Genomic DNA, 11,440 nt, shown 5'->3' on the forward strand with positions numbered 1-11,440 from the left:
CCATAATTAAAGGTAAAGATTCATTCAAGCACCAGCCTATAATACAGCATCTTCAAGCCAACTCATCAAAACATTTTGAGCAGATTTTTGGTCTTTAACTGTGATTACTGTTTTATGCAGAGCTCCCAAACTATTACCGTACTGTATTGTAAAACTGAACCAGTAAATAGCTCAGACTGTAAAGCTGAAATGCAGACTATTTAATCGCCCCTACCTTTAAGAGAATGGTATTTAACATTTATTACTAAAAATCACAATATCAGAATTCTTGCTTCTAATTTTGTCTTTACAACATTAATGGCCAGGAAAAAAAACGTGTTAAGTCTCAAAAGAAATATAAAGACACAGCAGAAAAAGTCATGAACAATCTGAACTTTACTCACTGTGATCGCTAAACAGGATGTAAATATCCTGAAAACGGAACAATTTATAAACTCAAGATGAATTTAAAAAAAAAAAAAAGTAAGTTTGTTGTTTTATATGATTAATATTATCGGTATTAACCATAATTCCCTGGAGTTAGCTATGAGGCTTTGGTCCCTTATTTCACTTTGGCCTTTTATTTTGTTTCCAGCCCTTTTTTTTTTCATATTTATGTATCACAGACACTGCAGCCTTGCTTCAGAATCCCCACAAAATCCATTGGCTTGGGTATAAAATTGTCTGTCAGAGTGCTCGCTCAATATAGCAGTACTGACTTTTAATCAGTCTCTAGGGGAATCTTCACCTGCAAGGTGCACTCAGAAGCTCCAGAGTTTCTCATAACACAAGCATAAGAGCAGAATGTGATGGATGGCGCCCTCTAGAGGTAGTCCAGCTCCAGTGCGTGGCTCAAAGCCTCGAGATCAGCCCTACAGGACACTCTCCAGAATGGCATGTTCTTCTGATAAAACAAAAATAATGTCATATCAAACGCGTGAATAGAGTATAACATTGAAACTTAAGATAGTATCTTTTCAGAAGTTTTCAGTGTTTCTGCAGAAGAAGAGCATATGTGAAGTATTGTCCCATTTGGAGGGGTGCTATAGTACACAGATACATCTGGATAACATTATAGAAAAGCATTAGAAAAAAAATCTAGGAAAATCTCAAAACAGCAATTTCATGAAAAAACAAACCCATACCACAGAAGCTGCAGAAATCAAGCATAGTGTAAGGTTAACTGATTTGCTGTGGCCCATTTTTCAGCCGTTAAAGTAATAATAAAACCAGACAGTTTTACCTTCTTGGCTACAGTCTCCTCTTCAGCTCCATCTCCTATCACCACATAGACTGCTCTCCGACCAAACCTCTGAGAGACACGCTCAAAACAACTTTCTTTGCCTTTGAAAAGGAGAAAAATCACAGTTTAAATTATTATTACAGCCTTTTCACTTGCTTAACTGTGATATTATCTCCTTGCCTACTTTCCCTTGAAGTTTTCTCACCTGTCTTGGTGGCACTGTATATGTTCTCTATGGGGAAGGCTGAACCTAAACCATAGAGTAACACCTTGGACAGGGCTGGAATGAGCTGAGTAGTGGTCACCAACACATTCACACAATTAGGCCTGAAAGAGGGCAAGACAGGCACTAAAGTCAGTAAATATGACAAACAAATATATTTTGTCACAAACTGAGAAAAAAAATGAAAATGTCAAATTAAACAAAGCTAACATTTAATTCACCTCTAAGTGGTAATAAAACTATGGAAGCATAAACTGACCTTGAGTTGATGAGAGCCAGAGCTTTGAGTGCTTGAGTCAGCCACAGGTCAGTGAGGACTTCCATCTCTCTCCTTAACTGTAACCACTCTTCTCTCTTGGGGCTGCCCAGTAAACCTGACCATCAAGAAGAACAAAAGCTTGACAGATAATCTTGGAAACAAGTATTTTACTCTTCTTCATATCCAAACTGCATGTTTATGCCTAGAAAGAAAATAGGAACCTAATGAAACACATCACATCACCACACGCACCACCACACATTTCCTATAATCCTATAATTATAAATTATAGGATTTATAATAATATAATAATATTTATAATCTTTATAATCTCTTCTGCTATTTGCACGTTCTTTACTGTAAATTCCTAAGTTAATTTGTAAATTTTGTAGTAACCTGTAAATTGTAAATATTGTAAAACTTTTTTTCTGTCATTTAATAGTCGGGCATTGTACAGCTACAAGCATTTCACCCCCATGTCATACTGTGTGTGTGTGACAAATAAAATTTGAATTTGAATGAACTCAAATGAAAAGGTCCTACTTTATGACTTCAAATCAATCATGTTTTGATTCTTAGATGTTAAGATTTAGTTCTTTAACTCTTTACCCACTGAAGCCTGACTAGGTGTAACACTTACAGTTAGTTTCTCTTTTGCCTTTAAGGGCACTGGTGAAAGTCCTACAGTTGATAAATATTTGCATTTGTGTAGAATAATCTCATCATCTAACTTCCTGTAAGTGTTAGGTGTTTAATAAGTGCACGAAAACCCCACATAAAAGAAGGAAGGAAGAATTTCTAAACTTTCACGTCACACATAGACAGCAATGTTGTATAAAATGAGACTAGAACTTACCCCCGACATTATTTTTGTATGTGTTGTAGATCTCCTTGACTCTGCGGTATCGGAAAGCTAGTTTCCTCATCCAGTCCACCCCTCCGTGGACCCCTGACCCCAGGCACAGAGATCCTGCTCCTGCTGGGCTCTGGAAGCCATCCGACCCAAAGTTATAAGTGCTGCAGAGTCACAATAAAGAAAACAGCCAGGATATAAATCATAAAGGCGTGAGCTGAATTCTTCTGAAGATCTTATTGTAATAGTTCATCATTGTTGACATTGGTACTCCAAGAATCAGTGGCTATATTCACTAATATATTTTAGGGTTGCAGGAATTTTTTCAAGCAATTCAACCATTGAAAAAGAAAGCATTGCTCGAGCTTTTCATCAAATGTAGGGAAATGTGCCAGTGCAAATGAAACTGTCCGGGCCAAGAAATCCTGTAAAATTGAATGAGCATTTGTCACTAAAAATATTATATACATGTAGTGTGACTAGAATAAATATAAAAACATACTCAAATGAAAAGGTCCAAGTTCAATAAAATAAATATGTCAAAAATGTACTTTAATACAGACTGGTTCGCTCAAATCATTCCTAAAAGCATCTTAAAGTGTTTCAACAAGTTTATGCAATAAAACGCCAGCACTGAGGGAGACAGAGGGAATGAAAGAGATAGTTTGATGAGAAATGAAAGCACTGGATAATCCTCTGACATATTATATGACTGTGGAAGTAGGGAAAATAAAAGACATGCACATGCTTGCATGCATGAGCACACACAGATGCACACAGCCCCCGTCTCATCTTCATGCTTTTCTCTTCCTGCCCACTAAAACCCAGAGGGCAAGTCTGGTTCACAAGCCATAGCAGAACTGTCAGTTTCCCAGCTAAGCTTTGAGTACAGTAACACAGCAGAAACTTTACCTCAGGTCCTGTCCATTGTCATCTGATGCCACGTCATCAATATGGACTTGGTCACATTCCTGGGAAATGAAAAGGAGAGCAGATATATGACGAGATCCTTTTCAGAGTAAAGGCATTTACAGGCAGGTCTCTGCTCTACAGAAATGATAGTACAATGGATATGGAAAAAAAAAAGGGTTAAAATAAAATGCAAGGAAGGAGGAAATAAGGTGTCAGGAAATGGGCCAGTAAGGCGCCACGGAAAAAAAGTCGTCAACATAGTGGTGCAATTCTAGCGCAACCACATAGTGAAGTAAAGTAAATCTGCACTTTTTTTTTTTTTTTTTAAATACACCTAACAATTTAACCACTGGTTAAAAAAAAAGAAAAGAAATTCTCTTAAGAATCACTCATTGTCCGACAAGCACAATGGTTTGCATATTTGTCTCTGTTGGACGTTAATGCAGCCAACCAGACTGCAGGGAACAAAACCACACTGTAGCTTAACCAAGTGTCTGCAGCCAAAACACCTTCAGCAATATGTAGTTAAAGAAGAAATTTGAAAACAGCTATTATGATTTGATATGTTAAATAAAAAAAAAAAAAGTAGGACAAGTCAGTCATCACAGACTAAGTGAAAACACACCATGCAAAGGTATCAAGCAAAAACTTGCACTCTGGTTTCTGCACACTCAGTGATATACTCTGTTTTTAAGCACGCACATGCTTAAAAATGGAGTCCTAGTATGACTCCAAACTGTAACGCAACGGCCCAGTACAGACCGGCTCTCCTATCACCTTTCAGTCATCCAGACGGAGACGCTACCTCATCTCCCTTACATTGCTGCATAACTATATTCCCAGGGGCTGCAACCCACTCCCACTCAGGTGACATCCACCCATGCTGAAATGTAACTGCTGACCGTACAATGCGGATTACCTTTGTATAATTTAATTTCAAACATTTGATTATTTAACACGGACAAAAGCAAACTGGATCCTTCATCTGTCAGCTCTGGAAGTCCTAAAATGTCAATGTAAGTGCAGAATAAAATAAAAAAAATTGCACATATGCTAAAAGTCTCAAAAAGCAAAAGTCTGAGTTAGTCTGATTTTGATTAGACTGCAATAGTTGTATCGTTAAATTGAGATAAAGAAAACTAGAACACACTGAAATCTTTTTTTTTAAACCATTAAAATTTCAACTGGCAATGATGGACTTGATTAGTCAGACAGTAACACCGACCATTTACAATACGTGAGTCATGACAGCAGCAGTTGTAGCCACTGGTGTTGCCACAGACATGATAAGGACAAGATAATTGCACCTTAAGACTTAACAGGCTTTGTCAGCCTGATATGGGGCACTGCTTTAGAGCTTTACTGAGTCCTGACAACAAAAGGAGGGATAAAAACTGGGTTTGCAAATGGCTTTGTTGGCTCCTTTCCCTCTTCTTGACTGTTCCTCCTCCCATTTGACTAATTTCCCCCTTGGATACTCAGATACAGACCTATAATTATAGCACAAAGTGTACTTGTTCTCTTTTTCTATGCAGCTCTTCAGGTTTTCTTCTTTGTCAGAACAAGGTTAAGGAATTTAGGATGAAAAACACATGCGTTGTTCAGTCACTAGCAGGTACTAAAATGCATCTTAATGACCAACAGGGGCTTTTATTTCTTTTTTTAAGGAGTCATCATTTTAAGACGTTGTGTATTAACTTTGGGAGGTTTTTTGATATCCTGTCAATTCCCCATGAAAGTAAATTGTTTGGGTAATGCTGTAAATGCAGCAGAAAGAATAAATACGAGATAGATATTGTGTGAAGGGATTTCTTCAATGAGTGCCACCGTGCTTTATGTAAGAAGAAAAAGCAGCAAAATGTCAAACCGCTCGCTAAGCTCTTGCAGGCAAGGTTTTCTGGTTAACTGTATGCCAGCTTACATTGCTGGATAATTTTCAGTGCTACAGTTTTCCAGCTTACTGGAAAAAGTCACACAATTATTAGAATATATTGAGATCCAGTGCACTGTAAGCCAAATATGAAAATAGTACACTGGCACAATTTTCTTTGTGCAGCAAAGCACACCGCTAATTAATCAACACTGAGTCTTGGAATTTTCTTTGTGTTTCTTTTTTCAACAGTTACGGTTCATCACACAAATTTCAAACCTCACCTCCAGGTCATTGAAGAAAAGCCTTGAGTCAGCCAAGTTGAAGATCATTTCCTCCATCCACAAACCCAGAGACACTGCCTTTGAAGAGTCCTGATGCACACAGAGGCAGGAAAAATTGACACATGTTGTATATGCCATGCTCGCACAAGATGGAGAGAAGAAAACTGTTAAAAGTTAGTGTGGACAGTAACAGATTTTTGTCTTTTTGGCATCCTTAACTAAAACTATATACAGATTTGGCACCATGAATAGAATGTGAATGTGAACAAAGGCTATGCTCTTTGTTAGCATGTTCATAGAAATAAAATTCTGGGCTCAGGTTGAGACTAGAAGCTTTGGTATTTAGAGAATAAATTGTTCATTTAAAGCTATTTAACATTACTGCTTTTTTCATTATGTCAATGCACACATAATAGAAGCTTTGTTCTGCTCTAAGTAAAAGGATTGACATAAACAGGTTCCAGAAGAAGGTAGGCGTGAATATTTATCTGTCAATCAAACTTTATTGCTTATCGTTATCTCTGCCATCTTCATTCTGAGCTATTTGTTTTGGCGTTCATAAATTCAGTCAACAAGCTTCCCCAATTGTTCTCTGCTGCTGCTTTTGGTCAGAAATGCAAACTAATCGAAGTCAGCAACTATTAAAAACCCTTATTTTCAGTCGTATACATGTAGACTCGTTTAACTACTGGCACCTTAAATGCAATGGATATAATAGCTGAAATGCATTCAGTCTTTCACCTTTTCCCTCAAACCTTTTATCTTCTGTTATTTTCGATCATATAGAAAGCAAAGTAAAAACCAGGTTTTGCATTACATCAAGTTCAATTTAGTTTTTTAATAAGCATTTTCTGAATTACCACATTGGCTGACAAATCATTCATGTTGTTCAACATTTTTAAAAAAAGAAAAAAGAAAATAAGAAAAGAAAAGGTGTGTACATATGAGTGGTGCATTGTTTTGATAACTCCTCTTTGGCAGCAAGACACGCAAAGCCAGGAAAAGTCAGCCAAAGGTGATCATTTAATTAGTTCATTTGAAATGACAAGCAGGGCTGTGTTCTCACTCAGGTTGGTAACAGGTTGATGACACAAGTAGGGTAAATCACAGCAATTACAAAATACCTCCCTCCACAAAAGGGCTTAAAAAAAGGTGATTAAGGACAAAGGCCAAAATAAGTTCAATTGGAGCGACGGGGAGGACACAGGTGACTGGGAGAAAATGCAGTGGGCGAGGACTAAGGAAGAGGTGAATAGAAAGGGTGAAGTGGGTGGAGTTAAAGGCTTGAGAAAGGTTTGTTTGTCCAATAATTGAAATAATTGTCTGTAATCACCCTTCTCTGAAGACTGTGGTTACTACTACACAGAAAATCAAATAAAAGCCTCTTTCTTTTAACCCCAAAGCAGAGGAATGAAGATGAAAACTGGTAGAAAAGGAAAGAACATGCAAGAAAAATTGGTTCCCAAATTTGCACCTTTGCAGGGGACTTTTGTTTGTGATATAAAAGACAGGGTTTGGGAAGAGAATTCACACTCTGGAGAATAGAGTGAGGTGCTGCATGATAAATGAGATAATGGAAGCAAGGTTTTGGGAGTAAGGGTCAGCTCCTCATGTGGACATCTATTCACCTCTGGCTCACCAAGCTAGTGAAAACAGGTTTCTTTCAACAGACCTATTAGTCTTCCTCAGAGTGGGCCCAGACTTACCTTTACTTTATAAATGCCCAAGCATTTGTTAATAATAAGAGCAAATTACATTGATCCAGTTGGAAGAGGCTTATGGTGAGAAGCAGGATGCAAACAGAGTTAATTAACTCCAGAAATGATTATATTATTTCTCCCATAGTAGGAACAACAACAACAAAATATTTCTAGCTTCTGAGCCATCTCAATATTAGTCTATTCATTTGTTTTTCCACTGTCATTCATTCAGTTCCTTTACTGCTTGTCTTAGTTTTGATGTCAGAATCTGTCCCGAGTTTCCCTAGATCCAACAGTGGGGTGTTTGGGTGGTGGGAGGAATCAGGAATTTCTGGCACATGAGTCACATTTCAACACATCCACACAGTCTAACTTGCTCCTTCTCTTTTCTTGGCCCTTCTGCTCTTTCTCTCTTCACCCCCTCACCGTGGCAGAAAAGAAAGAAAAAGAAACAACAGATCCCTGGCCCATCAGAAACGCTGCTCTCAAACTCCCATCAGCCTTGTGTCAACCCACAGGGAGACCGTGAGAATTCAAAACACAGATCCCCGGCCAAAAACAAGAAATGCACCACTGTCCGCCCCTCGTCAGCTGCCTGTCTGTTATGTAAAGGTCCCGCTGGCTGTCAATCACGCGGCAGGTTGTCGGGGTAGCTAAACAGCCCTGCTGCATTATGAAAAGAAACAGGAGGGCAGAAAGGAAAAACAGCCAGCGTGTGAAAATGCTCAGGGATGAGACCCAAAGGTCACTTGTCTCAGGCAGCCAAACTGTTGACCACTAAGTTAAATAAGCACTTGATTGCTGAGAGAAAACAGGGTTACGCATTTGTTGTTAGGATCATGTGTCCACCAGCCTTATCGCTGGAATTGGGTGTGAATATAGCTTCAGTACATACTCCTTACGGTAAATGACAACAAGAATGGTCATATCGCCATACCTTGCCAAATCGTGTGGAGAAAGTTCCCGTGAGGAGCGAATGGAAAATAATGATGGTTTCATCCAGATCCCAGATAAACACTCGCTGCAGTGAAATAACAGATATGTAATGTTAACCACATGACAGTTTGTGAGTGTGTGTGAGAGAGAAAGATAAATATTGGAGAGAAATGCTGCTAATTTCCAACAATGTGTGACCATGGGTTTACCTCAATATCAGAGTCCAAAGGTGGAGCGGGGTCACTGGCTCTTTTTCTTCCTCTTAACTTGCCATCTGAACCCCTTCGTGTTGGGACCCCCTCCTCTTTACCTGGTGTGGGGGGGCTGGGTGGTGGGTGGTACTCTCCTAAAAGACAGAAATATTTTTTTCTTACTTTTTTTTTTTTTTTTTTTAAACTGGTCACAAACAACAATTTGTATGTTCAAAGGGGCAACCACATGGTTTTCAGAATCATCAGGCAAGTAAAATTTTAAAGATTTCAGTTTTTGTATTCTTTTTCTTAATGTCACAATGATTTAAAAAAAATGACACATGGTATAATTAAAGTGATTAAATGACTCATATATTCTTAAAAAAAAGCTTAGAAATTAAACAAAATACAGTTTTTACCTGTATGTGACTCTGGGCTGTGATTGGGCAACATAATTGGGTGTTCTGGGTGCTGATAGGCTAATGGAGCAGTGATCGCAGCAGGGCTAATGTTGCTACTGGTTAGGTAGGGGCTGTTGTAGTGATGTGAGTTATAATACGGCGAGTATTGACTCTGACTGTAGCTTGAATACGCTGAAAACTCCTGCCAACACAGACAAGAATATTAGTCAGTGACGTCAAACATCAGTTGATAACCGATTACAGGACTTTTAGAGTTCCCCTTTAATTTCTGCAAATAACTATATACAAAGAAACATTTTGTTCACGCGCTGCTAGTAAGAACTTAGATACTCACTTGTTGTGCAGGGTTGAAAGGGGTTGAATTTGATATTGCATGGGTGCCTTGAAAAATTCCAGAGGAGATTCCACTACCTAAGGAATGATGCACAGACAAGGGTTAGCTTTAAGGTATAAATCACTCATAAAGGATTAAAAAAAAAAAGATACAATTTCAAACTGGAGGGATATTTGACTTTGCTCCATCTAGTATTGTTGAATCCGCTTCATATATAATTTCGCAAGATCCAATCTGATCTGTGATCTGAGTAGAGGAAGTACTGAGCAGTAAACTTTGACTCCTCTTTGACAGCTAAGTGCTGTAGAAGGTTAGAGTGTGATTTATTATGGACATGACAATACAGGTGGGAAAGTCTGCTGCTCCTGCTGCTCTGGGAATCTTCGAATCTTCGAAGGCAAGAATGTCTCCCTCCGAGCGATTTTGCCCCACATTAATGCCGTCTCACCTCGCATCTTCCTGTCAGGTATGTGCATACTGTTTGTTTGTCTGATTAACTACTTCTCCTGTAATTCTATCACCTTCACCCACAGAACTGGATATATTTCTAATTTTCATTCCATCCCTTTAGTTTAACCATTATCTTGATGTAGCTTTAAAAAAAAGCAAATTAAATTAACCCCCCCCCCCCAAAAAAAAAAAAAAAAAAAATGCAATAATGCTGGCTATTAGCCAAAGAGGATCAAATGAACTTCTACTAACTGTGAAAAAAAAAGTATGTTGTGTGTGGTTCCTTAAAATGGGGATACTATTTCCTAACAACTTCATGTAAAACAGTTACATTTTCAGAATTTACAAACAGACAGTCATGCATGTTATGAACCGAAGAAGATGACAGTTGACAAATTTTGCAGTCTTTGCTAAACCAGCTGAGTTACAGGACAGTTGTAGTAACTGTAAAGTAAAAGAAAGAACATTTTTAAAAGCAGTTCGACCTTTTAATGTTCCCGTTTTAGAGAAACTAAAAGCCGTTTCTTGTTATGCAGCTTGTTATAGATGATTGTGTCTATTGCCATCTGTATTCATATGAAAAACAGATCAAATGACATGCCTACTATTTGTTTTATTTCCACCTGTACTGTTTATTGAATGGGTGGTTTTAAGCAATAAGTAATTCCATGGGATAGTTTGGAAGTTAATTAACAGACACTGCTCGCTTCCTAGCTTCCTATATGTAATTACCTTATGTTTACCCTCCATTGTTTCATAAGATCATTGCTCCTTCTTCACCATGACACAGTGCATGACAAACAGTAGAATAATGACTCAGTGGAAGAATCACAATGAAATGGTCTCAAATAACACAACAGCCTTTAGAGTGACTAAAGGAAAAATATAGGACGTCTCTGGAGTAAACACAAAAAGCTCCCATAGCCCCCATTTGGTTTGAGTTGTACACACAGTGTACAGTAAGTTTTTCTGAAGGCTCTTTGTGGTGTGTGTGTGTGTGTGTGTGTGTGTGTGTGTGTGTGTGTGTGTGTGTGTGTGTGTGTGTGTGTGTGTGTGTGTGTGTGTGTAGCTTGCGTATTGTGTGCAGTATAATGGATGACATGGAAACATTCTGAAATCCTACAAACATTTGGTTGTTGTGGCAGTTTATTACCGTTTGAAGTTTTCAGTTAATGATTTATGCATACAAATATTCAAACAACTGTATTTTGTTTGGAAACAGTGTCCTTCAAGCTTTAAGTACACTATGTTAAAAACTGTTTGTTGGTTCAAGGGTGATCTAACAAAGCACAGTCACTAAAGGCTTTGCAGTTTCTGAGAGGCTTCATCAAAAGTGTGTTTACATGAATATTTACATTCCTGTGTAATGCCTCACATCTGAATATTCTCCTAAAAGAAAGTTATATGGAAAAAAAGATTTAACTTGTCTGTAAAGAGCTGACAAGCAATTGATCTGGAGTCAGTGGGTGAGTGGAGAAAGATAAAGCATGACATTCATATTGGATAACATTGGATTTTAAGCAGAGCACAAACTTAACCGTGTAAAAGACTAGCGATTCTTCTTCGAAGAGGAAGATTAGGGTAAATTAAAAAGCTGTGGAAACAACTACTCAGTCATCAGTCAGTTAGTCCAGCGGTCCCCAACCTTTTTTGCACCACGGACCGGTTTATGCCCGACAATATTTTCACGGACCGGCCTTTAAGGTGTCGCGGATAAATACAACAAAATAAAACTAGTACCGGTACCGAAAAAAAAAGAAGATTTATTCATAACACACGTGAAA

The 11,440-nt window shown here is 38.2% G+C and overlaps 1 protein-coding gene across 1 annotated transcript in view; it reads right to left on the minus strand.

Moving 5' to 3' along the window:
* Positions 1–6: 6 nt before the first annotated feature.
* Positions 7–11,440, minus strand: part of eya2 (EYA transcriptional coactivator and phosphatase 2) — a 24,059-nt gene continuing 12,625 nt past the window's right edge. The window contains exons 6-16 of the mRNA XM_005739986.1: positions 9,207–9,283; positions 8,870–9,053; positions 8,469–8,605; positions 8,261–8,344; positions 5,624–5,713; positions 3,470–3,528; positions 2,561–2,721; positions 1,705–1,819; positions 1,428–1,549; positions 1,223–1,323; positions 7–883 (exon numbers count right to left, since the gene is read on the minus strand). Coding sequence (XP_005740043.1) covers positions 803–883; positions 1,223–1,323; positions 1,428–1,549; positions 1,705–1,819; positions 2,561–2,721; positions 3,470–3,528; positions 5,624–5,713; positions 8,261–8,344; positions 8,469–8,605; positions 8,870–9,053; positions 9,207–9,283 — 1,211 coding nt within the window. The 3' untranslated portion in view covers positions 7–802. The remainder of the gene's footprint in view (positions 884–1,222; positions 1,324–1,427; positions 1,550–1,704; positions 1,820–2,560; positions 2,722–3,469; positions 3,529–5,623; positions 5,714–8,260; positions 8,345–8,468; positions 8,606–8,869; positions 9,054–9,206; positions 9,284–11,440) is intronic.

The sequence above is a fragment of the Pundamilia nyererei genome, unplaced genomic scaffold (assembly GCF_000239375.1).
Source record: "Pundamilia nyererei isolate P.nyererei 1_Seehausen unplaced genomic scaffold, PunNye1.0 scaffold00096, whole genome shotgun sequence".
NCBI classification, from domain to species: Eukaryota; Metazoa; Chordata; class Actinopteri; order Cichliformes; family Cichlidae; genus Pundamilia; species Pundamilia nyererei.